The sequence below is a fragment of the Falco rusticolus genome, chromosome 7 (assembly GCF_015220075.1).
Source record: "Falco rusticolus isolate bFalRus1 chromosome 7, bFalRus1.pri, whole genome shotgun sequence".
Classification (NCBI taxonomy): domain Eukaryota; kingdom Metazoa; phylum Chordata; class Aves; order Falconiformes; family Falconidae; genus Falco; species Falco rusticolus.
In genome coordinates, this window is record NC_051193.1 from 86,178 (window position 1) to 111,826 (window position 25,649).

Below are 25,649 nucleotides of genomic sequence, written 5' to 3' on the forward strand. Positions count from 1 at the left end.
AGCCAGGAGCCCTGGGGGTCTCAGCACACTGGGAGGTCCTGGAGGGGTCTCTGAGCGTTGAGGGTGCTGGAGGGGTTGCTGAACCCAGAGAGGTCCCGGAGGGGTGTACCTGAAATGGTGGTGGGCCTGGGGAGGGGTATCCTCCTGAACCCTGCCAGGGTCTTGGTGAGGGGTCCCTGAGCTCCAGGGGGCACCAGGAGCGCTGACAGCTCTGGAGAAGGTTCTGGGTTCCTACCATGGCTGTGGGTCCCGCCTTGCTGCTGAGGTGCCACAAGCCCAGGGACACACTGCGGGCCGGCACACCTCAGTGGTCCCCCTTGGTGGCTCCGCTAGCCTGTGGAGCCCACCACCATCTTCAGCTGCCATGAGGTCCTGCATTGAGAGGGATGTTCTCTAAAACAGCTCACCCCCACTCGTTTCATTTAAGGTTTGGTCACTTCCTTCAGTGGACCCTAAATCTCACACTGCAGCAAGCAGGCAATGACCCTGCTATCTCCACCCACTCCATGCAGACTTCTATGACTCTCCTCCAAAGCAAGGACAACCCCTTATTCCTTCTGTCCTCACACAGAAATGGTCCAATGGTCAATCATTGCCTTCTCTGCAACTTCTCTGCTCTTTTCTCATCCTTCTCCAGATATAGGGTGTCCAAGTGGGATGCTCCAAGGGTTCCTGGCCTGGTATAGCACTGATTCTTCTGTCTTTGCTGAACCAGTTCTCAAGTATGATGCTCCTTTAGGACCAGTCCCCATGCACGCTACCACTTCTTCCTTCCCATTGCTCCTGCACTGTACTGTTACCAACATGAAAGGACTTTGTTCCTTACCTTAATTGGTTGCACCAACAGCTCTTGATGAGACATGCAGCCAGATTTATTTTTTGCAAAATCCCACTTGCAAAGGGGCTTACGGAGGCTGGTGGCCACAACCACCAACTTGGAGGAGTACCAGCTCTCCCTGCTGCCTCTAGTCCTCTCCTGTAATTCCTCTGAAGTGCAGAAAAGCAAAGACCTTCCCAGAGAACAAGGAAGTCAGCACACCAGCCCCATGGCTTGAGGACGCCATGGGATGGTCCCTTGATATGCTGGTGCAGGAACTGCTCTGAATCCCTACTGCAAAGGACATTCTCCTCTTGGAGACCCAAAACTGAAAATAGGGGTTGGACATCCATCCTTTCCAGAACTGATCCTGTCTTTCTTTCCCCAGCCAGCACTGGACCCTCACAGTGCTGTTTCTGTAATGCATTGAAGCTGTGGCACTTCTGGAGATGGAAGAAAACCAGATAACCCTGGGCAACCTTGAGAAGGGCGCTGATAACCCAGCTTTCAGCTCTGTGGTAAGTCCCTCCTTCCCCTCCAGCTGGAGTACAGGAGCTGCTCAGGGTGCTCCAGCTAATGGTGTTTTCCAGGGGGAGGAGAGACTCTATGAGGAACGTGATGGTCCATGTGGTGAGAGTGAAGAGGAGAGGAGAGAAGGGGAAGGGAGATTCTCCTCCTACTGCAGGTAGGATAACCCCGTTATGTAGGGTATTTCCAGTGGCCGTAGCAAGTCTACAATCCTTGGGCCAGCAATTTTCCTGGAACCAAACCTGATCTGGGAGCAGAGTAGGGTTGTATTGACCACATAGGGGAGACAGTGCCTGACGGCTCCATATGGCTTTGTAGGGTGGCAGTGGCAGGTGTCTATCCCCATAGCAGCCACCTAGCGCAAGCCTCCACTCACGGTGCCTGGGGTGTGTGGTGAGGTCTCCCCTGCCATAACAGGCCAGCCCACTCCTCCTGGGAGTGGGCAGCAGAGGTGCTAGAGGCCACGGCACACCCACACCACCATGCTGCTGCCACAAGCTCCCTCTGGGAGGTATGGTTGTGGTCTGGCTCCATTGAATTGGGCTCGGTTGGGTTGATCTTTGGAATCCACCTTCTGTGCCTCTCATGTCCGGCATATGACTCTCCCCAGGAAGGCCCTGCAGCCGGTATCCAAGGCAAAGCACTTCTGCAAGGCTCATGCCAAGGTGTTGAGAAGAGTCATCCTGTGGCTTCTTGGAATAGGTGAGGACTTCTGGCACTGAAGCCTCATCTCCACATCCCTTTGGATGGCTGTGCCCTCAGCCTCCAAGCGCTGGGCATGGCCACCCATGTGGAGGTTGTATCTGCTCTCACCAGCCCCACTGTCTGTCACCTCCTCACCCCACCACTCCTGTCCATGAGGACTACCTGCACCTCACTGTCCTCCTTCCCTTTCTCCACCTGCCCAAAGGGTATGCTGTGCCTTTTCTGCTCACTCCATGTGCTCCCAGACAGCCAAAGTGCTGTCACCAATGAGCCTGGCTGCTGGGGTGCTGCTGCCCAAGTCCTCCTCGTGCACAGATGGGAGCCTCAAGGGTGGCCAGGGAAGGACATTTGGAGGAAATGAACCTCACTGTTGGCCCCAGATAGTGTTATGAATCCGTGACCCTATGGCCCTGATGTTTCTGACCCTCAATGTGCCTTCTCCAGCCTACCTGTGCTACTTTATTGCGGCCTGTTGGCTCAATTTCCAGCGAGCCCTTGCCTTGGTTGTCATGACTGCTGTGGTTGTTTTCTTCATCTGTTGGAACCTCTTCAAGAAGCACTGTGGGGCAAAGGTATTGCTGCTCCTCAGCTCTGTTTGGAAACGCTTCCATAAGTTCTGGCCATGGTTGAAATGGTGAGTCAGGAAAAAGCAGGACCAGATCCCCCCCAGTGCCCACATCCCCTCTCCCATGGCTGCCCGGCCAGCATGACCAATGGCCAGTGGCATTGGGCACATGCCCTAGTGCTGTGCAGGTACCTCATGAATGATGAGGCATGGCCCAGCCTGGGAATCACTTAAAAGCCATGGTAGAAAGCTCTTGCTACTCTACCTCTGTAGCGTAATGGCTGTTCACACCCCTTGTTTGTGCCCAAGCCCCAGGTTTCTTTAGATGCATGGACCTTACAGTGGCATCTCCCACACAATTAGCTCCTACCCTTCGTGATCTGCTCTCCCCATGGTGACATCCTCTCTGTGACAGTCTGTGATTTCCTTTGCAGGCTTCTGTTTGTGGCCCACCTGGGAGGCCTGATTATGTGGCTGGCTTTGAACACCTCCGGAAATCCAGAGCAGTTCATCTCATTAGCTGGCTTCTGCTTTTTGGTGCTGTTCCTGTTTGCCTGCTCCAAGCACCATGGTGAAGTATGTGTTTCGGGTGTAGCTTGGCCATTGGTCCTCTCGCAGGAGGTGGCCATCCAGCAAAGGGGAACAAGTGTTTCCTTCCCACTGGCATCCCCTGACTGCACATTGCTGGAGCTCCCTGGAGGGAGCAGAAGCACAGTAGACATCCTGGGCAGAGCTGGGCACAGCCTGGGGAGCCAAGCTGGTCAGGTGGACAGAGCCCCAAGCCACCTCACTGCTCTCCTTCCCACTGCTCAGCCCATGGCTCCCCCACAGTGCCTCCATCCTGTTCTCTACCATGTCCCTCATAGTGGGTCATACCCAAAGACCCAGCAACAGCCCCATGCCTGAGCTTCAGGTGCCTGTGGGTGGAGGGTGGGCCTGAGCTTTGGGTGCCCTGGGTGACTTGGGCAGAAGTGATTGAAGTCCCAGTGGCTTCCAAGCCAACCTCCTTCAATATTTTGGGCAATGCCTCCATTTGCCTCCCCCGAAGGGTTAATGAATAAGAAGTTTTGATCTAGCTGGTCTGTACTACCAGCCAAACCACCAGAAGGTCTCTGTGCTCATCTCTGCCTGGGTGAGCCTGGCAGGGTACATTCCACCAGCCAGTTCCCGAGTCTCACCAACTCACCTTCCTTATCACTGAACTATGTGGGTTTCTGTGACACTTTCTGTTTTAGTGTCCCCATGAGTCTCACCGAGGGCACAGTGTAATGGCGTTTGCCATGTGCAGCTGTTGAAAGAGCAGGAAGCAGAGAGGGAAGTCTTTAGACTTTGCTAACATTTCAGTCTCCATTCTGCTCTTGGCCCATAGGTGTCCTGGAGAGCTGTTTTCTGGGGTCTTGGCTTAGAGTTCTTATTTGGACTCTTGGTCCTCCGAACAACCCCCGGCATTCAAGCCTTCCAGTGGCTGGGTGACCAGATCCAGGTACTGTATCTACTCACCCCAGCCTGTGCTTGCACTCTCCATTTAGCCCACCCTGGGATCAGCAAGAAGGGCAGAGGGTGGCATGAGGCGGAGAAGCTGCAGGGACTCGACACTCACAAACGTTTTTGTTTGGGACTGGAGAAAAGCCAGCTCTTTCCTGGTTTTCTGCAGCCCAGACCGTTTGGTGCAGTCTCCCTTGCAGGTTGGAGCAGTGCCCTGTGGCTTGGAGACAGCCCACCAGTGTCCCCAGCTTTGGTTTCAGAGGGTCATTCTCTGGCAGGGCAGTGAAGTGAGCTGTGGGTACAGACCCCCTGTGAGGTAGAAGTGAGATGTCAGGGAGAGAGCTGATGGAGCTCACCGCCCTATCATGTAACTTCTCCACTTGCAGTTCTTCCTGGGCTACACCACAGCTGGCTCCAGATTCGTCTTTGGAAACACACTCATTGAAGAAGTCTTTGCCTTTCAGGTCAGCTTGGGGAATGGAGTATGGGCAGGGAAAGCCAGAGCCTGGCTTTATACTGCTCTGGCTGCCTTGCTGGGTCCTGGAGAGCATGGAGCTAAACACAGCCAGGATTGCTGCAGCAGAGCTCAAGCAGCTCAAGGATAGGTCTCCCTCAGCTTTGTACCCACCCATGAACCTCCTCAATGCCATGGAGGGTTTGCACTGGTCCCTGTCCCTCCTTCCAGCCTGGCCCAGTGTTGTGACACCCCAGTAGTGTGATCTGGCTATGCAATACCACACCATGCTCACAGGACAGAGCATCTTGGTACCCAGGTATACTGAGATGTGTTTCTCAGCTTTCCTTTAACCCTGTGCTCTGGTGCCTTGCCTGCAGGCTCTGCCCATTGTGGTTTTCTTCAGTTGTGTGATGTCCATCCTCTACTACCTTGGTGTCATGCAGTGGCTCATTGTCAAGGTAGGGCCTCACACCTGTTTCTGGGATGGTGCTGGAAAGGAAAAGAACCTGTTGGGTTCTCTGACTACTATGATCGGCTGAGGGAAATCCCAGGAAAATTGGCATGGTACTAGTTTGGGGCGATTTGTCTTGCAAGACAGGACATATCTAAGGAATGGACACAACCCCCTTCTTTCTTGCATGTCCTCCTGAGAAAGCCCAGCCTTTGAGTTGATGTTGCTACCTGGTCTGTGGGTGCTTCCCAAGATCACTTCTCTGCAGCTTGAGGGCCAAACAGTGCCCTGCTTCATGGGGTGGGTGGCTGGGTGCCAGGAGCCTTTGTGAGCATGGTGGCCTTGTCTTTCTCCAGATCTCTTGGCTGCTTCAGGTTTCGATGGGCACCACACCCACTGAGACCCTGAGTGTGGCAGGGAACATCTTCGTGGGACAGGTAAGGTCCTGGGCAGGAGATCCAGCTCCTTAGCCTTTGCAGCTGACCCTGCTCTGGAGGAAGGGTCTTCTCCCTTCCCAGGGGACCTGCAGCCCTGTGTTACCGTATCTAAGGACAACAGGGTTTTCTCTCTTGCAGACTGAAGCCCCGCTGCTCATCCGCCCATACCTTGCAGACATGACCCGTTCAGAAATCCACGCTGTGATGACTGGTGGCTTTTCCACCATTGCAGGCAGTGTGATGGGTGCCTACATATCCTTTGGGGTGAGTGCCTGAGCAGATGTATGCCATGTGTTCCCTGCTATGGGGTCCTGACATGCAAGAACTGTCCTGGACTTGCAGGTGGGAGAAGACCTCCAGCAGGTGCCCCATGGTGCCCTTCCATAAGCAGGGTGAGGGCAGGGTACCTCCACGTCCAGTCTCACCTTTGCTGGCCAGGCCAGAGCCTTGAAGCCCTGCCCAGTAGAATGCACTGCCATGGGACTCTCACCACATGTCCCTGCACAGCAAGCAGGGCAAATCTCACCACAAGGTAATTGAGCCTGGAAGGACCCTCTGGGGGTCTCTGATCTGCCCTCTTGCCCAAGTGAGGTGACAGCAAAGCCCAAGGGGCTGCAGAGGGCCTTGTCCAGGCTGGTGGTGGACATCCCCACGGATGGAGATCTCCCCCCACCTCTCCGGTCCACCCCACAGGTGCCTTGGTCATGGAGAACAGTTTTTTCCTTATATCCAACTCAAATTTCCCCACTGAAACTGTGCTGTTGATTCTCATCCTTTCACTGGGCATCTCCAAGCAGTCTTCCCTGCCATCTCCTTTTAAGTAGTTGGGAACAGCAACTACAACCCCCCCAGCCCTCTGTTCTCCCAGCCAAACAAGTCCCATCCTCCAGCATCGCCTTGGCACCCCCGGGAATGCCCTCTTCAATTCATCAGTGTCTCAGCCCTGGACACGGTGTCCAGACATGGCCTCATCAGTGCTCTGTAATGGGGAATAAACCTTCCCCTTGACCTGCTGGCTGAGCTCCTGCTATTGAAACATTAATTAGTCTCCTTAAACAGGGAGCCAAGGGTAAAAGGTCAGAGAAATGAGACATTGCCACTCGGGGGGCAGGGCAGGGGTGAGACTGGGTTTGGCTCTTCATCAGCAGGTAGAAGTTCACAATGTTGCACAACCTCTTGCTCTGATACTGATAAAAAGGGACAGGGAAGGGACAAGAACCATCACAATTAGGTCAAATGGCAGGAGAGACTAACACCTCCAAGGCTGTGCTTGCTGCTGCTCCAGCAGTGTCTCCATCCAGGCGAGCTGCCCTATGTGCTGTGGCCAGCTGAGATGGGAAACCCAGGCAATTTTCCCAGCCTGAGCAATCTGAGAGCCCTGAACTGCTCCAAGCATTGCTGGCCAATGCCAGCTGTGTGCAGGGGTGCCCTGGGGTGACACGTCACAGGGGTCAGCCTTGCAGAGGTGCCCTAGCCAATGGTCTGTGTGTTGCAGATAGATGCGGCATCACTGATCGCAGCCTCTGTGATGGCTGCACCCTGTGCCCTTGCCATGTCCAAACTCGTCTACCCTGAAGTGGAAGAGTCCAAGTTCAAGGGCAAAGCAAGCATCCACCTCTCCAGTGGGTGAGTGTGAGGAGAGGGATGGTGGAGTCGGAGGGCTGCACATGTCCCGCCAGTGTGGGGAGCCATGGAGGCACAAGTGGACATTGTGGGTGGCCCAAAGTTGGGAGAACCTGTGCTGTGCAGACATCAATGGGCTGAGAGCTGACCTTGCACAGGGGATGCCACTGGGGCCTTTATCCACACAGGGAAGAGCAGAACATCTTGGAAGCTGCAAGCAACGGAGCTGCCGCCTCTGTGGGGCTTGTGGCCAACATTGCAGCCAACCTCATCGCCTTCTTGGCGGTGCTGGAGTTCATCAACACTGCTCTGCACTGGTTTGGGGAGATGGTAGACATCGAGGGACTCTCCTTCCAGGTACCCCCGGGGGCAGCTCCATGGTCTGGGCTGCCAGATCCTGCATCACGCCACCTATCTCCACCTTTGCCCACTGCCTTGGTAGGCTGCAGAGACCCTTGCCGGGCGTTTGGCAAATGCTGGCAGGAGGTGTCCAAGCTGGCGGCTATGTGGATGGTCAGCTCTGAATTGCTCCTTTCTGGAATGCTTTCCCCAGCTGATCTGCTCCTACGTCCTCATGCCCGTGGCCTTTCTCATGGGGGCAGACTGGGCAGACTCGCCACTGGTGGCCGAGCTCTTGGGGATCAAGATCTTCCTGAACGAGTTTGTGGCATACCAGCAGCTGGCCACGTACAAGAAGAACCGTCTGTCAGGCCTGGAGGAGTGGGATGGGAGCCGGAAGCAGTGGATATCTGTGAGGGGCACCTGCCACCCTGCCATGCCCAGGGCAGGGGTGCAGTCAACAAAAATGGGCCATGGGACCCGGCTAGGCCAATAGGTGGTGGGCAGGCAGGGGGATGACAGTGTTGGGGGTGGGAGGGCACCTCTGGCCAGCTAGACTTGGATGGTCACTAACTTTGGGTATGGGATCATCCTGAAGGAGTCCGTGAAGCCTTTTCCCATTTATCCTGCTCCCTGGGGCAGATCATGGTGCTACAGGGCTCCCTGTCCCCTCAGCCCAGCCTCTCCCAGGAGCAAGCTACCATCTGCATCCTCGCTCTCAAAAACAGCTGAAGGAGAAAGGATGGAGGTGGGGGGGGTGGGGGTGTCCTATCTCCATCACGTCTGTCTGGGCTGGGAGCTATGACATTGTGCTCAGCTCTGGGTGCAGGCAACTTTCCCCTGCTGCTGTGCCCTCCAGGAAAGAGCCGAGAGCATTGCCACCTTTGCCCTCTGCGGATTCGCCAACCTCAGCTCCATTGGGATCATGCTGGGAGGCCTAGGTGAGTGTGACCTGCTTTCTGGGTGTGTGGGCATGATGCAGGGGGATCTGGGCCCAAGGAGCAAGGGCTCAGCTGCGGCAGGAGGAATTTGCTGCCCTCAAGCTCCATGTTCGGTCTCTGCCAATGCACAGATAAGAAACAGGATTTGCATGGTGACAGATGATTTTGCACTGCACCCATGGGCAAGAGCACATGCACATCCCACACACCCAAACACTACCCAGCCATGGGGCACAGAGCAGACACTCCAGTGCTGAGAGTGCTGGGGGCTCTGGCTGATCACCCATGGGTGCAGGGTGGGCACAGTGCTCTGTCAGCACCCACCACTGCCAGGACAGGCAGACAGCATGCCGGGTGCTGGCTGGGATCACCATGTCCTCTAGACACCAGAGGCTGGGGTGTGCAGGACACTTATCTGGCGGAGCCAGCTGGGGACCCGGGACACATCCCTACCCATCCCCAGCCTGGGACAGAGCCAGAGCAAGACTCTGACTCACCCCAGTCTCTGCTTTGCCCTTGCAGCTTCCATGGCACCCCAACGCAAGGGTGACTTAGCCTCCATCGTGCTGCGAGCCCTGCTCACTGGTGCCTGTGTCTCCATGCTCAATGCCTGCCTGGCAGGTAGGTGCTTGCCCACTGCCAGCAGGGCCAGAAAGAACCAGAGAGGGACAGGCAAAGGGCTGAAGATCCCTGTAAATGCAGGTGCAGGGATGAGGATGGCTGACCTGCCCTCCCCATGACTCTGCCAGAGCCTCCAAACCCTCTGCTCTCCCCACGTGGCTTTGCCAGTGGCTGCCCAAGCCCAATAACTCTGCTGGGGCCCCTCATCCTCATCTGGGCTGGGGACATATCAAGGGCAGCTTTTGGGCCACTGCACAGTTCCCTGGGGTCACTCCTGCAAGCAGAACATGGACACATGGGACCCACAAGCACAGTCCCAGGTACAGAATTTGCAAGGAAGCATAGTTGGCGTATGGGATTTGACAACAGGGTGGGGTACAGGACCTCCAAACATGCTCAGGGCATGGGATTTGCATGCATGGTCCCTGAAGAACCCCAGCCAGGAGACCTTGTCCCCCAGGTCTCCTTCATGTGCCAACGGAGGTGGGCAACTGTGTGACCTTCCTCAGTACTGCCAACTTCAGCTCTACCAGCTACACCATGTACACGTGCTGCAAGCAGCTCTTTGCCAGGTGGGTGTGAAGGTCCTGCCCAGGGAGCCAGGTGCTGGGACAGCAGCTCATCCTTACCATGCTTCTCTCCTTCCAGCTCGGTGCTCATGAACGGGACACTCTCCTTCACAGGAGCCTGGGCCAGTGTGGGGGACAGCACGCTGTGCCTGACGCAATGCTGCAGGCATTACAACCACACATCCTGTGCAGGGACAACCTAGAAATGTGCAGGCAGCTGCCTGGGAACACCAGGGTTTGCTAGGCCTGGCCCCAAAGGCAGAAAAAAAACCTAGCAAGAGACCTGTGCATTTAGTCTTCTCCACTCCAGTGATGACTGATAGCCACATGCACCCTGCAACCAGCACCCTTCAGTGCTGGCCCTGTGGACATGAGGGAACTGCTCCCAAATAAATCATGGAAAGCCCCATGTACTTGCCCTCAGGCCCCTGACTGCAGTTGTCCCACATGGCATGAGGTGCTGTGCTCCGGGTACACCCCACAACAGCAGCTCCCATAGCCAGTGTCTACTGCAGACCCTCACAAGCCAAGCCTCCACCAGGTCCCAGCTTTAGGGTCCAGCCAAGCCACCCTCTTCTACCCTGTGGGGTGCAGATGGGGGTAAAGCCATTACTTGAAGATGATTCCTTCCCCTGAGCACAAAGCCACCTGTCCTGCTGTGGGTGCATCTTTTCTGCAGGGACCACAGTGCCAGGGAGTAGGCCAGTCCTTTTTGCTTTATTGCACTCGAGAGCACCCATTTGCCAAGGCAGATACATTCTGTACATTGTTATTTTACAATGACCCAACAACAAAGCCCCAGGACCCCAGAGCACACCTTACTCCCAGCTCAGTCCATTCCCTCCTCCACCAGGCTGAACCAAGCCACTGTTTCAGACACCACCATGCTGGATGGCATTGCTGGTGGCCAGCATCCTCCTCCAAAGCCCTAGGAAAGGCCATGCTCTGCAGCAAGATGAAGCAGGCAGTGCTGAGGCTGTTTCCAAGCCTTGCGGCCCACTGCCATGCTCTGCTGGCTGCAGCCTGAGTGAGCTGACAGACACAAGGGAGGCTTGACGCAACACACAGTGTTTTACTCTCCAGCATGAGCATCAGTGCCTGTCCGTCACTGCCTCCTGCAGCAGGATCTGGAGAAGGTGCTGTTAGTGGCCACCAGGGTATGGCATGTGCCAAGCAAGGGTGATGCTAAGCAAGCATGATCAGGTCATGCTATGGGGCTGGGCATGGTGGGCAAGGTCTGCAAATGGCAGGTGGGCAAGGAGAGGTGAGCCCTGTGGGTTGGACACCCACATGTGCCAAACCAGTGCCTGACACAGCCAGGAGGTCTCCCCTTGGCCCTGCTCCCAGGCACCCTGTGTGAGGTAGAGCATCCTTAATGGGTGCTGGCCAGCACGCCAGAGCAGCACCGCCACCCTCAGCATCCACCCAGCAAGGGGGTGGGAGGCTCACCCCAGGGTGCAGGGAAAGCTGGGAGGGCAGGGGTGCAAAATCGCAACCCTGTGCAGCTGCCGGTACAGATGCCAATGACCCACCATGGGACTAGCCTGTACCCCAGAGTCCTACACAACAGCAGCAGGAGCCCTGCAGCTCACCTCTGAACCCCTCTGCAGTAAAACGTTCTAAAAGTGTGCCAGGGCGAATGAGACCACCTGGGCACTGTTGGGGTTCACATCCCTTGACACAGACCGCTGGCAGGGCTTGGCCTGGTCACTTTATGGAGGACACAGAGGGATGTGAGGTGCTGGGAGCCCGGAGGGCAGCTGGGACTCTCAGTTTGCTGGTGGATGGGGGGAGCCAAGGAGGGTGCCTGGCACCTGCAAAGCCTGAGGGAGCACGTCTGACAGCCCCTGCCTTAAGGAAGGCAAACAGAGAATTGAGAGAGGAAAGCGAGCCCAAGTGTGGAGGGGTACGTGGCCCCACAGGCTCCACCCCCAGCAGCAGCTCTTATGAAGAGGTATTGGTGAGGGGGTCCACACTGCCCACAGCCCCCCCTGGGACCCCAGCTGAGCTGCTCACACTAGCACACGTCACACAATGCAAGCACTGCAGGCTGGGGTGGGCGCTAAAGGGAGGAGAGTGGCAGCAGTGACTGCTGCCAGGGTCTCTGCTTCCCAGCCTGGTCACGTGCTGCCTCCGGGCTGCTTGGGCTGGGGTCCAGAGTCAGGGGTCCCAGCTGCAGTGGGCTCTGGCTACTGTGGGCGGCCAGACCTGTTGCTCTCTCCTGACCCAGGTTTGGAGGCTGCCAGGGCCTCCCCTGTTTCTGCAGCTCTGCGGGAGCTCTTGGGGCTCACAGCAGCCTTGCGGGTACCCTGGGGACTCGCCAGCCCTTTCTTCTGGAGCTGAGGACTGGACTGGGCAGATTTCCTACCCATGGAGGGGCTCTTGGAGCCCTTGGGCTTGGCTGGCTCCAGTGTCTTCAGGCCCAGGATGCTGCAGTAATGGTTACACTGGTGAGCAGCCACGAATTGCTCCAGCAGGGAGGGAAAACAGCTTTCCTTCAGCCCCTGGTACCTGCCAACACAGCTGTCCTCAGACCTTACTTTGCACCAGGAGATGTCCTGCCAGAGCAGGAAGCCAAGGACAGAGCCCAGCCATGCTCACCACCATGGCCCTTCGCCACGTGATTGGCAAAGCTGGGAACAGCCAGGGCCACCCTGCACCAGCAGCTCAGGGTCACTCACCCTTTCAGGTTGGTAGCAATCCGCACGTTGGTCATCTTCCAGCCCACTCCTGTAATGAAAGGGAGGACAACTAGTCTCTGCATAGAGGAAACCGGGCACCAGCACCAAGGGCAGGTTATCCTGCTGGGAAGCTGGCTCCATGGCATGTGGGGAAAGAGGCAGAAGGGCAAGGCTGGGGTTTTTTCTCCTCTTACAGGCCAGAGGGTAGCAAGGGGGCACGGGAATCAGATGGGAGATCCCTTTACCTTCCATGTCAGTCACAAGGATGTTTCCATTTGTCCACTGGTAGACCCAATGCTGAAAAGTGCAGCATTTGAGCACAATCTCTGAGGTGCCTCGTGCCACCAAGTTGCCATCTCTCTCAGTGACACAGTACTGCTCACAGGGCCCGCCCAAGTCCTCCTCCATTGTGGCATAAGGGATGTTGTTGGCCGGGCGGTAGATCAGATACAGAGGAATTATCCTGTGTGGGAGCATACAGATGGGGTCAGCATCAGCTGCTGAGCTCTCCCACTGCAACAAGTGGAGATTCACACCGCAACCCTGGCTTTTGCATTTGCCCCAACACCTCTTCTGTCTGAGGGACATCCCTTTGGGATGTTCCCAGCACCCATGGGGAACTCTCTCACTATGCCCCAGCATGCTCTGCTGGGATGTCAAGCCAGTGGAGCTGCAGCACCTTACTTACTCGGGCACTGCTCCAAAATCAGGTACAGCTCGTGCCTCAGCAGCAAAGATCTTGCAGTACTCACGGCTGGAGTTCTGGATTTTACATTCCTGGAGATGCAAACAGAAGAGTCAGGGACCTGTTTTGTCTTGTACCAATGCCTCCCTGGGACCCTGTGCCTGGCCAGGCATCCCCTGGGCCCACTGCCAGTTGCTTCCCTGTCCTGGTGGTCAAAGGACAAGGGACAGGAAAGCTCGGAGCAGCTCCATGTTGCTCAGAGAGAAGAGCTGAAGCAAAGTACAACAAGGACATCACCAGCTCACTGGAACGTGGCCCCACCCCTCCAAAGCATTCAAAAAGTGGAAGGAAATGGAGCATGTGGGCACGAAGGTGGGGACCATGGCATAGGCAGATGGGGAGGGTGTGGGGGAAACAGGTGGAAGGTGACCCACAAGGATGCCCACCTGGATGGTGATATCGTAGTTCTTCTCAATAAGGCTGTTCTCATTCTTGGTCCCAAAGGCAATGAAATTGTGCACTTTGATGACACAGGTGCAGCCAGACTCAAAGACAGGCTCCAGGCCATAGATAGCTCTGGCACGGCAGGCTTTGCGCAGGAAACCGGCACCCACTTCCACGTCCTCACTCACCACACGCCCGAAGAGTTTATCCCCCCAGTAGCCTGCGTCAGCCAAACCCTTCGCAAACACCATGGGCGTCATCTCAATCTCCTCTCCAACTGAAGGAGGGAACAGCTGGTGAGGGGGGGCAACACAGGCATGTCCTGCCCCTACCATAGAGCTGCCTGCCCCCGCACAGGAAGGGGCAGCAGTTGCAGCTAGTCAGCATGTGGCCCTTACCTTCAATCTCTTCCCGCAAAATAAATCCTGACAGCACTACAGGAGACAGAAAGCAAAGAGAAGTGTCAAGGTCCTGCCAGAGTCCCACCCTGCCCCATGCACTTCCACACCAAGGGACAGCAAGGAGGATGGTGTGAATTGCTCATAAATTAGGACATGGAGGCAGATGCATCTCACAGAGGTGGTGTTATGGGGCATGCAAGGCTCGCCCTCCACAGCCTAGCACCAAGCCCTATTTGCAGTTTGTCACACCACCCCACAGCACACCCAGGCAGCTGGGAGAGCTGTAGGGCTGCTGAGGGCTCCTCACCTTCTGGGCTGAGCAGGAAGTCAGTGGAGTCAGTGCCGTACTCGTTGCTGATCACACACCGGTAGACCCCGCAGTCCTTCTGGGATGCCTGCACAATAGCCAAGGCTGCCTGGCCCTCGTCTCCAGCACTGGAAGAAACCAGAGCATAGCCTCAGCCCTGTATGATGCGTGGAGGCACACAGGAGCCCTATGACAGCCACTGCCCTTGGAGGGCTGGAAAAGGGCTACAAAGGAAGCCAGCCCAAGGGGATCCCAGCTACTCCCTGGCACCTCATGGCACCAGGAGTCCCACCCTCAAGTTTGTACTCACAGAGATGCTTATCTTCCAGGCAAGCCCTGCAAAATCTGTCTGGGATTGGGCTACACACTACTGAGCCTCTGAGTGTAGCTGAGTCAGGGCTGTGCTTGGGCTAACAGAACAACATCTGGATGAGATGGCTGGAAGCCAAACAGCCACAGAGATGTCCAGCTTAATCTTCAGCTGTTCATGAGTGAGGGTAGACACCACTCACCATCCTGCAGCCCACTCCTCTCTGAGGGACTGGCAAAGCACGAGCTCTGTATCAGTAGGCTGCCAGTCTTCCCCAGCCTGCAGCACCAAGCTTTGGTCTGGCAGTTCCTCTAGCCAAGGTGGCAACATACCTGGCAGACATGTCTCCACAAGAACCAAAGGCCTACCCCACACAGCCAGTGTGAACCAGCATGGGGGCTATAAGCCAAAGAGGCAGGACCCTCATCCTGAGACCTGCTGGCTAAGCAGGCTCTGCTCTGGTCAGCTAGAAGGCAATGGCTACTCCTGGTCCACTTGCCTGAGCTCTAATATCTGCCACAGAAGATCATTTCTGCCCACTCATTATAAAGGGATGCTCAAAGGTATCAGGCAAATCCTATCCAATGTGGACGATGTTCCCACACAAGCTTCCTTGGGCTTGACAACTAGTTGCTCTACATAATGAACCCAAAAGAGCATTTGGGATATAAGCCACCCAGCTGTCTAAACATGCTTTCCCTGTGCAATGGCAATGTCAAGAGACAGAGAGGGCACAACCAGAGCTATTTTTTCCCTGTTGGTGCTTCCCAGTGGTGGTTGCATGGAAGTGCCTGCTTGGGTGCAGCATGCAGACCCTCCCAGCACAGCTGCCACCCTCACATATATCACTTGGGGTTTTGCAGCTCACATGCAGCTCTCAAACTCTGAGATGGGCACAACACCTTCCCTGCCCTCTCTGAGGTTTCGGTTCAGCCCCTGCCCTCCCTAGGGCTCTGCTACTCAAAGCATTGGCCCTTCAGCCAAACTTCCAGATGGAGCATCAATAGGATTAATTTGGCAGCAATTCCCTATCTGGGCAATCCCTCCCTCCCCGGGCAATGAGAAGATAAAGTTCACAACATACTATGCCATGCAATGAGCTTCCCATGCAGCCTTAACAGAAGGGGCAACTTCACCCCAGTAAACACAAGGAGCTGGGTTTAAAACATGAACTCAGGGCTATGCACAAGGACTACAATGAAGCAGAGCTGGCAGGTTACCTCCTTTGGGCTTCTGCTACAGGGATCTCATCTTTGTACCACATCAGCTTAGAATCAGTCAAAATATTGAAGAACTGGCACCAAAGTTTCAGGTTTCCTGATGCATCAGAAAATTGTTCTGCCCTGATCTTACGAATCACCTGCGGAGCTAAAGACAGGGTGCAAAGAGGTCAATGGTGAGACACACAGTGCTGGCTGTAGCTCTGGGTACAGGCCAGCCTACTCCAGTGCTGCTGCTTAGGACTTTGGTGTTGGGTATCACATGTATGTCAACACAGCCTGGTATAACGTTACCTTCCCATTACCTCTGCCTGAATACATACAGTGGAATACAGGTGATACAAATTTGTTCAACAGCACAGCACTGCAATACCTAGTGAGGCTTGGCCAGAGGCAATGCAGAAAACCACTACACAATGTTGGAGGAAACAATCATCTACTGAAGTACAGATTTACCAAGGTTACTCCTACTTTTGCAAGAGTGCTGATTTCTGTGAAGATATCACCTGGCTCCCACAAGTGCTTCAACACCAGGATTACACCTTTTCAAATTCAACACCATGAAGGATCAAATTAGCATTGACCATGGAGTCATACCATACCATGGGGTTGACCACAAAAAAGGAGTGTGCATGCTGCTGATGCCCACTGGACCCCCAACCAGCATGAGTCACAGTAAGGACCAGGACATGGAGACCAAAAACAAGAGAATGATTGTTGCAGCACTCTCCAAACTATCACGCTGCAACAAGGTCTTTTACCACCTTATACCAGCATACTCTTCATACAGTCCCTCTGCTGCCTTCTCCTCATCCTGCCTCATCTAGGCCGTGTGTTCTCTCTTCTCTTACTTCTTACTTCTTCCTCTCTCTCCTTCTCTTCCTTGGCTACTCCCCCTTCATTGGCTCTCAACCACTTAACCACCCACAGCTGCACTTTATCTACATCGGCCAACCCACAGCTGTATATTATCAATGATAATTAACCCAGCTTCATTCTAATACAAATGATATGATTCCTTTAGCCAGGGAAGTCCAGGCTGCAGAGACAGGCAGTCTCAGCACTGCCGTCTCTTACATTCCTCCACGCTCCCTGTGCTAGGGAAGAAATCTTGGGACAGACTTCTGGCTTTCACACAGGCAAAGGGTGATGCTGAAAACCCTGCAAACGCACCAAACTCATGCAGCCCTAGCTGGCTATCATGGGCTCAGCTGGCCAGGTTCCCCCTGTAGGCAATAAGGAAATGTGCTTAATGGGATTACTTTTTCCCTTACCTTTAAATGGGTTATTTGTTTTCTTGGACTCTGCTGGCTGTGCTTCTGGCTTAGCATCTTCAGGGACCTCGTGGTCACCACTGCTGTCACCTGTGGGCTCCTCATACAACTTAGGAACCTCCAGTGTGGACATCTTCCTCACAAGGGTTGGCGAGCGCTGCTCTGCAGGAAGGGATGGAGCCAGGGCAGGCGACGGCAACAGGGCTATGTTATTCCTAGGTTGCCATGGTGAAATGGTAGGACTTCTCAGGTGCTCCAAGCTCTCTGGGGTTGCCTCCTCTTCCTCCCCCACCTGCTTGGTTTTTGGCAGGTATATTTTGCGCCGGGCCCCAGAAGCAAGCTCCTCTGGTGTGGCACAAGGTAGCACTGTCAAAGGGTCACCAGGGCTCTCTTTTTCAGGGCTCACTGGAGGCAAGTTGGATATGTTATTAGGAGGCTGCCCTGCTTCAGCTGCCAGCATACTGCCCACCACAATGGAGGGCACAGAGAGCTGGGGTGGTCCCTCCGCCTCAGGAGCAACCCGGGTACGTCTCTTTGGGGGCACAGGCCTGCAAGCCAGCATCTCCTTGCTGGTAACAAATTCCTCGTTAATCATGCCTGTGATCCGCCTGGATGTCCTGGGGGTCAGAGGCAAGCTCTCTGCTGTCTGGAAGAGCTGGTTGTTTTGTACCTTTTCCAAAACTCTCCTTGAGGTGCAGGGGCTCAGGCCTGCAATGCCCATCTCTGGGAGCATGGCTTCCTCTGCATTGGGCTGCTCCTTGTCCCTGGGGTCAGTGTCTTTTGTGGCATCCTGACTGCTATCTGACATTTTTAAAAGCAGCAGTAGATAGTTCTTCAAGGAGGAAACAAGGTTTTTGTGCTGCATCTCCTCCTCTAAAGACATCTCCCGAGGTCTCTCAGGCCTAGACAGGACCAGTGGTACTTGTGGCTGAACCTCAGCACCTCCTTCTAAAGTGCCTAAAGGTGCTGCCGGTTCCTGGCATGGAGCTGCAGCTGTTTGCTCTCCTCCTTCTTTCTCCTGAGGTCCTACAGGCACTGGTTTGGCACTCTCCTTCCATAAAGTGCTGGCTAAAAGCTTCTCTTGAGGGGCAGATCCATCTGCCATTTTGATTTTTGTTTCTCTGCTTGCAGGAGGCAGCAGCTGGGCTCCAGATGGGACCTCTCCTGCTGTGGCCTCTAATCCTGGGGCACCATGAGCTGCAAGCGGTACCTCCTGAGCCACCAACATCCCTGCTGCAGGAGCGGGAAGCAGCTCTTCCTTGACAAGCTGAACTGAAGCAGGAGCTGGTGTTTTAGTCTCCTGAAGTCCCAAAGGTGTCCCTCCTGCCTCCCCCTGTGAAGCCGCAGGAGATGGCTTTGTTGCACTGCTCTCTCCTGCCTCTGCACCAGGACAGCTCCCAGACAGCTCTGCTCCTGTCTCTTTGCTCTTCTCATCCTTGACTACTGTCTGTTGTGTGATTTGCTTAAGAAGAGTGTTGTCACCAGGCTCTGGAGAACTTGATTTCTTTAGCAATGGCTTCTCTTCACCTTGGCTTTTGTCTTCTTGATTTAACAGTCCTTGTTGGGTCTCTCTAACCTCAAGAGCATGGGAATGTCCTTCTGCTTGCTTCCTAGTGGGAGGGTGCTCCTTGCTGGACTGCACATGGTCTGGAGAAGGTGATGGTGGCTTTGGTGGCTCCTGAGGCCTCAGCTGAGAATTTGTCCTTTTCCCAGCCCCCCTGCTCTCCTGGGAGACAGGCACCTCTTTCCTGAGCTCCTCTAACTTACTGGCTTGCTGACCGGTCCCTACAATTGGATTGGACACTGGGTGTTTTAGGTCACTAGCAGACTGTCCCACTGCTGCTCCAACCTAGTGGGAAAAAATATATATAGAAAGTTAGCGTAATTTTACTGCCTGGGTCTGCTCAGTGGTGCTTGTGGTCCATATGTACCACATGGCACTGCCCAACTTCTGCTTCAGTCATAAGTATTAACTTGGTATCACTGATACTCACTCGTCCAGGGCCTCCTGGCTTCACCACTGTCCCGCAATAGTGGGTCCCACAGCCCCCTGTCATGCTGCACAAAACTTTTTTTTTTTTTTCTTCTAATCAACTCTTCTGCCTTTCAATGCCTTGGTTGTGCACAAAGAAGCAGGAAATCTACCTCTCTAAAACATTAAATGGTCTTTAATGCAGTTTTCTCTGACATGGTGCCTTCCCAAGGAGCAAAACTTTCCCATTTTTATCAGTCATTGCCAAGACCTTGTGTAATTTCCTTGCTCTTTTTTAAGACTCAGTGTTCCCCCTATACTATATCTGCAATCTCCACTGTGGGATTGGGTGATCGTCATGTCACACACCATCTGGATGAGGCTGCCCAAATGATTCATAGTGAAACTGTACACCATAACGTTATCTGTGCTATTCAACCATCCTGTTTCTTTGACATTCGGGAAGCTCAAATGTTTCCGACTGCAGCTTGCACACTAGCAGACATTTCAGCAAACTGACCGCTGTGATGGCTGAGCTTTACCCTGAGGAGATCTGGTGAAATCCTTCAGCCAAGGAGCACTATCTATTTTTGTAGGGTAAGGCTCAGGGGAGGCAGCAATAGCACTGATACATGCTGCGCCCAGCTGATACTCAGCTAGCAACACCAAGACAATCACATGGGAACAGGGCATGTACACAACAGGTTCTCCTTCCATCCCAGAGTATCTGCTGCTAAAGATTTTGAGGCCTCTGACTTGAGCTTTAAGCCTCCAAAATGAGGTCCATGGGAAAGGAGCGCTGTGGCACTTACCCATTCTATTTTGTGCCACTTCAGCTTCATTTGAATCTTGGAAAAAACAGGAAAGGTAATGATGGTCTCAGCAAGCCCTTCCCCTGGCCACTGTTACAACAATGTGAGTATCAGAGGACTGGGGTGGGAAGAGCAGCATTAGGGGGGGCTATTACTGCACACACAATTCAAGTCTGCTTCCTTGGTAGACTACAAAGGATGCCAAAGGCTGGGCAGTTTGTCTCTGCACACAGGGTGTGCAGAAATAGGGCTCCACAGTTCACAGGGCTGCACGGGCACCCCCCAAATGCCACACATCCCTGCTGCTGCTCCCTTAGAACCATGTCCTGGGGGTCAGAGGCAAGTTCTCTGCTTGCCTGCTTCCACAGGCTGAGTGTCACAACACAGAGCACCCCAGTGCTCAGGCTTAAAAGGTATAATTTTAAGAGACAGATAGGCTTTATACAGTGAAACCCCACTGGGTTTTACCACACTATTAGGTCCTCCAAGGCACAGAAAGGTATGGGGATGGACACTGCCCAATCTAACCGCAGGGCCAGCCCTGGGCCCTCTGCACCAGGGGCTGAGCAGCACAGTGCCCAAGGGGGCCTGAGGTGGACCAAGGGTGGTGGTTCACCGATGGATGCACAGAGCTAGCTCTACACAATGGTGCTGGTCAATAAGGGCATCTCTTTGGCTGAAGAGGACTTGGGGGAAGTTTCCTTATCATTGGTGCGCAAACTAAAGCTTATTCAGAAAAGCTTGCAGAAAGCTTTTCAGAAAGGCATCTGTCCTTAAGTAACTGTAAAACTCTTATATGCCTCTAGTTTGAGTAATAAAATTATCAATTTAAGTTAGGCAAGAGCAATCACCATGCAAATTCAGTTTCTTCCTTGCTCTCATGCATGAGGATGTTCAGATCCTGGCATTTTGGAAAGCCCTTCTGCTACAGATAAATCCAGCTCAAAAGAAAAGTCCTGAGCATGAAGCCCAGCAGCTAGTCCCAAGGTGAGGAAGATACTTATGCTATGACCTTGTCTTGTTTAAGAGAGATTAAAAAAGAAAAAGACAAGCAACCCATGTCCTGGGGAGTGAAAATATCCTCAAACACTTCAGAGTCAGCTTTAAAGGGCTTTAAAATGGCTTATCTGGTCACACGGAAGTCTGAGCCCTTTCCCCAGCATCACTACTAGCTGATGCATTCAAATTCAAATCAAAAGCATTCCCTTTTGTCTACTCAAAGGCCCACCAGCTGGCAAGTTACAGGTTTCCCTCTGTAAGTGGGTTTTTGAAGAGGAAAATACCTTTATGTATGTCAAAGGCTCAGAGATGACAGCCCAAGCCTGGCTACTACACACCAACACTTTCCGTCCTCCTTAAGAGCAAGGGGTATAAAAACGCAGAGGGAGAAAAACTGCTTTGTCATGGGCTCACATGCACAGCAGTAATTTCTGTAGCAATATGGAATGCTGATGGGTCAAGGTTAAACATGGGTTCAGGGTGCTGCACTGTGGCAAGGCCAGGACCCAGATGCTCACTTCACTGCTTAACATAGCATTACATTACCAGTAAATGATTTTCCTGCCTACGGGTAAAAAAATCCAGAAGAAAGAAATTTTTTTTCACTGGAGCAACCAGCAGTACCACTTTCTGTATTATGCATGTTTCCACAGCCTGAAGTATTTGCATTACCTACCAAGGGAGATGGGCTGCACCCTCTGATCGTGCTGAAGTGTTTTAGTCTGTACTGAAAGTGTACACCTGCCATAGCTCAAACATCAAATACTGACAGGACCTGCAAATTGGACTCAGAACCTTTTAGCACAGAAGGGGTCATTAAAGAAAAATGGGAAATGAAAAAAGACTGGTAACTTTCAGTCTAATATTTTCATGGAAAATGCTTCAGGTTGAGTGACAAAAATAGAAGTTGACTAAAAGATGCAGTGAGGGTCAGGAGCAGGTGCTGTACCCTGGCACTGTATCAGCACCACAATGAGTCTTGCAACAGAGTTTTTCCAACAGAGAAGAGCCAAAAAATAGCCCAAATCTACTGTATACATGTTGCACTGTATTTATAAATTTATTAATAAATTTATATATAATTTATAAATTTATACTATTTATAAATTTATAAAATTCAATGACCTACGTGGCACAGCTCATGTGGTATACCTAGCACGCTGTGCTCATTTGCATGGGGGGGGCTCATTAAACACCGGCTGAAGTTCAGGTGCAGTTGCTAAACTGAACATGTCATCCGTCTCACTGCCTGCCATAAGCACAAGGCATCCACCCCCAACTATAAATAGCCATTCAGTGCTCCCTGCTTAACAGATTTGGAAACATTTTGGATGAGGTCAGCCTACAGATTAAACAAGAGAGCTCACAGCATGCCCCAGGCCACCCAGAGACCAGCTGCTTGGCTAGAGGGCCCTGACATACATCTTTGCCTCACCACCTCATCTGACAGTTATTTGGAGATGGGGTGGAAGCTCTGTTGTCTGGGCACAAAAAGTCCAGAAAGACCTTTTTCCTGGATGCTTTTGCCAGTGGAGAACTATGAAGCCTCAGCAGCAGATCCCATGGGATACATGCAGCCTCTCAGAGCTGGTGCCACAATACAATGGTGCAGCACAAATATTTTCTTGTTACAACCCCTGTGTTGGCTGTTTTCTGTCCTAGTTACCTCTGGACTGACGGCTTTGTTTCCTTCCAACTTCTGGGCTTGGTGCTGGCCTCTTTGTCCCTCAGACGGCACAGGTCCTGCCTCCATCACCTCCGAGGATGGCAGAGCATCCTCTGTCTGTCTGCTGACTGCTACAGGCTGCAGGGCAGCCTTGCTCACAGCCTCTTCCTTGGCTCCCACTTCCTCTTCCCCTGCTGCTGGCTTCACTTGCTTATCAAAATACATCTCTTTCAAAGAGAAGTGCATGTCGCCATTAGTATCATGATTCACAGCTTTCCCAGGCTCTTTGACTTTTGGACTCTTTTCCTCTTCTTGATCATTTGCCACCCTTAAACGTGCACTCCTGCGTAAAGGGACAGGAGGGGCAAACCTTGGATTTAGAGAGGGACTGGCCCTGTCTCGCCCACTTTGTTCTCTCTTGGAAGCTTCCTGCTTCACTGCGGGAGGAGCCTCCACCTTCTTTTTCTTTTTAGCTGCAGAGTCTTTTGCCACTGGCTTAGTTGCTAGGTCCTCCACAGTCTCGTAGATGTACGCAAGAAAGCTGTTCCCATTCTCCTCCACACTTTCCAAAGGGGCATCTCCATTGGTGGTCACCTCTGCTTTCAAAGGTGCTATCAGTTTGTTTGGAAAGCCTGTCACCGCATTGACTGGCTGTTCCTTTGGCTCATTAATAGACTGGGAATCTGCAACATGCACTTTTGCTGCATCCTCCTCCCACCTAGAGGCTCCTGACTGGAGATTCAGATCCCTGGCCAGCCGCCGCTTCCTCTGGAGCCGATCAGGGCTCATTCCCTGCAGCTTCTCCACCTCCACATTTTCTTTCCCTCGTTTCTTGCCTTGTTCTATCTCTTGCAACTTTTCTTCAGCTTTTCTCTTAATTTTGTCAAACCACTTCTGATGGATTTTGAATTCCGTCATCATTCCCACTTCCAACACACCAGAGCAGGACACAATGCCTTTGTTATTTCTAGCTGAGGCCTGGTAAATGCCTGCATCTTCTTCTTGGCACCTGGAAACCAAAAGCTCTGCATGAGACCTGCCCATCCTCCCCAGGCACTATGGCTGGGCACACAGGCATACATGCTGTCCCACTTCTTGCTCCACAGGGGCCAGAAGACAAAGACATGGCCCTTGAGGTACCTGTGGTAGGCCTGGAGCTGGCCTCCCTCCCCAGGCTCTGCCTGTTCTCAGCACTAGCAGATAAGCAAGTTGGATGTTAAACCAGTACTCAGCTCTGCCCTGAGCTGTAACTCTGATAAGAGGGCTGTGATTGAGGAGGAACAGCTAGCACCAGGCGTCCCAGCTGTTCTTGGCCATATTCCTCTGCAGGATCTTCTCCTCTTAGCTCTTCACAGCCTACATGACATTTCTGTTCTTCCTCCATTCTACTACCTTACTACAGCCTTCCCCCTTTGCTTCACAGGCATACACATGCCATCTCTGCTTTCACCCCTCAGGAACGCCTGGCCCATGGAGATCCCTGCTCCTGGCAGGAGGTGAACCAGCCTCTGATGGAAACCTGGAGCACATCTGAGGTGGCAGAAAAGCCAGGCTAAAAGCATAAGGATGACAGGACTATCAGCAGTACCAATATTCTGCTCTTTCAGACAGTGCTACACCTTCTGACATCCCAAATCCAGGACCTGAGGTGCAACACATCTCTGCTTGCCAGGGACACAGATGGTGTGCCTGGCTCTCCAGAAATACGGTCCTCGTTTAAAGTTAAAAGAAGCTGGTAGTCAGGGATGAATAGAGGTGGCCCTCCATCCAAGTGCCAAAGCAGCCCTTTCCTTCCCTGACCTCACAGTGAGAGCTATGAAAGGTCCTTCTGGGCGAGGGCTGCAGCCCCTCTGTCTCTTTGCCGTTGCCTAGAACACTCATATGAACTGTTTCTGTCCTTGTCCTGCCTGATCCCCCAGACCATCATCCTGGTGGCAGCTAGTACTTCCCCTTTGCTCACCTTCGCCCAACCCTAATGCTCAGCTCCTATCTGGTGCAGCTATAGCACACATTGCCACCAGCATTGAAGGCTCCAGAGAGAAATTTCTCCTGACCTTCCTCTTGCTTTCAGCACGGCAGCTATTCCCAGATGCAGTAATGGATCTCATGCTGATGTGATCAGGCAGTCAAAGAGCTGAAGGGGAAGGGACAGCCAGGAACATGGTAATGGGGAGCAGAAGGGGCCAGCCTGGGTGCTGTGGGGAGATCACTGCTGACAGCCAGCTCCTCCAAATACTGAAAATGTGCTTGGAGCTCCCATCACCAAATCCAACCACTCTCCAACTTCTCTACTCACTTGTACAGCTGCAATGTGTGGCGATTTCCATGACGGAATATCTCATACTTAGGTAAGCCACAGTAGCGGTCCATCTCTTCATCATCCTTATACCATGTCACCTCTGGCTGTGGGTATCCTGGGGAGGAGACATGTGGTATATTAGGGTGTGAAACATTGCAACCAGTAGCACAGCACACCTGCTCCTGTGGGGACAAGGTATCAACAGCAAAACAAAATGCTCCAGCAGAATAGGATACATGTTATTCTTGGCTCACTGCATTCTTTACATCACACAGCAGAAAGTGTTGTCAGTGGAAACCCTGATGGGTTTATCCAAGTCTTTTATCACTCCTAGGAATAGGGCTATTTTTGAGAAAAAAATCCCAGCACTTCATCCCTCATAGGGGAGTAGATCACACGATCGTCTCCTGTAACACTGGCTGGGAGAAGGTGAGCATACTGTCACTTTTATAGGAAGAGGCATGTTTTGCTGAGACTAAGGCCAAGGTTAGAAAACAGGCATCCACCCCTCCACGGAGCTCACAGCTTTTCACCAAGTGTCACAGCCTGTAAGATGATCCAAAAGTTTCCATTGAACAGAAACAACCTTGATTGCATCACAGCCAGTCTGGTGTCCTACAAATGTCACTTGACAACAGATGTCATCTGCCTTTTCAGTAAAATGACATCATGATGTGCGTGACTGGCTGGCTAGCAGGCTGGGCATGCAGCCATGTTCCTGCTAGCAACAGGAGTGGTGGATCAGCATGAGTGCCTGACATGGACCAGGGCTAGCCACAGACCTAGTTTTCCACTAGCAGCAGCTCTTGCTCAGAATAAGAGCAGTTTTCAGGGGAAAACTGCTCAAGCTAGTGGCCAACATTGGTTCCCAGACTTCACACAGGGCTCTCCACATAGCCAAGCTGACCCCAAGGGCATGGGATAAAAGTTTCAATGATCACATCATGCCTCCGCTTAAGTTGATGTGCTCAACAGTTGTTCAAAGCCCCAGGACAGACATCTGAAGCTTATCTCCTGCAAACGCCCCTGCTGGCTTTCTGT

At 53.1% G+C, this 25,649-nt stretch overlaps 2 protein-coding genes across 5 annotated transcripts in view; one reads left to right on the forward strand and one right to left on the reverse strand.

Annotated features, from left to right (window-relative positions):
• Positions 1-1,208: 1,208 nt before the first annotated feature.
• LOC119151259 (sodium/nucleoside cotransporter 2-like) lies at positions 1,209-9,818 on the forward strand. The gene is made up of 17 exons (XM_037395009.1): positions 1,209-1,335; positions 1,408-1,502; positions 1,956-2,047; positions 2,495-2,684; positions 3,050-3,191; positions 3,985-4,098; positions 4,487-4,564; positions 4,935-5,015; positions 5,365-5,445; positions 5,584-5,709; positions 6,941-7,071; positions 7,257-7,425; positions 7,622-7,819; positions 8,267-8,348; positions 8,871-8,969; positions 9,430-9,541; positions 9,618-9,818. The coding sequence occupies exons 1-17, from the start codon at positions 1,267-1,269 to the stop codon at positions 9,739-9,741; spliced, it is 1,983 nt and encodes a 660-aa protein (XP_037250906.1). The 5' UTR covers positions 1,209-1,266; the 3' UTR covers positions 9,742-9,818.
• A 418-nt stretch (positions 9,819-10,236) lies between these two features.
• ALPK3 (alpha kinase 3) overlaps positions 10,237-25,649 on the reverse strand; it is a 34,532-nt gene continuing 19,119 nt past the window's right edge. For all 4 annotated transcript variants that reach the window (XM_037394834.1, XM_037394835.1, XM_037394836.1 and 1 more), the window contains 11 exons: positions 24,606-24,723; positions 22,310-23,318; positions 16,861-18,709; positions 15,587-15,734; positions 14,057-14,184; positions 13,747-13,782; positions 13,351-13,625; positions 12,908-12,996; positions 12,465-12,682; positions 12,220-12,268; positions 10,237-12,049 (listed from right to left, as the gene is read on the reverse strand). In XM_037394834.1, the coding sequence (XP_037250731.1) occupies positions 11,728-12,049; positions 12,220-12,268; positions 12,465-12,682; positions 12,908-12,996; positions 13,351-13,625; positions 13,747-13,782; positions 14,057-14,184; positions 15,587-15,734; positions 16,861-18,709; positions 22,310-23,318; positions 24,606-24,723 (4,241 nt within the window). In that variant the 3' untranslated portion in view covers positions 10,237-11,727. The remainder of the gene's footprint in view (positions 12,050-12,219; positions 12,269-12,464; positions 12,683-12,907; positions 12,997-13,350; positions 13,626-13,746; positions 13,783-14,056; positions 14,185-15,586; positions 15,735-16,860; positions 18,710-22,309; positions 23,319-24,605; positions 24,724-25,649) is intronic.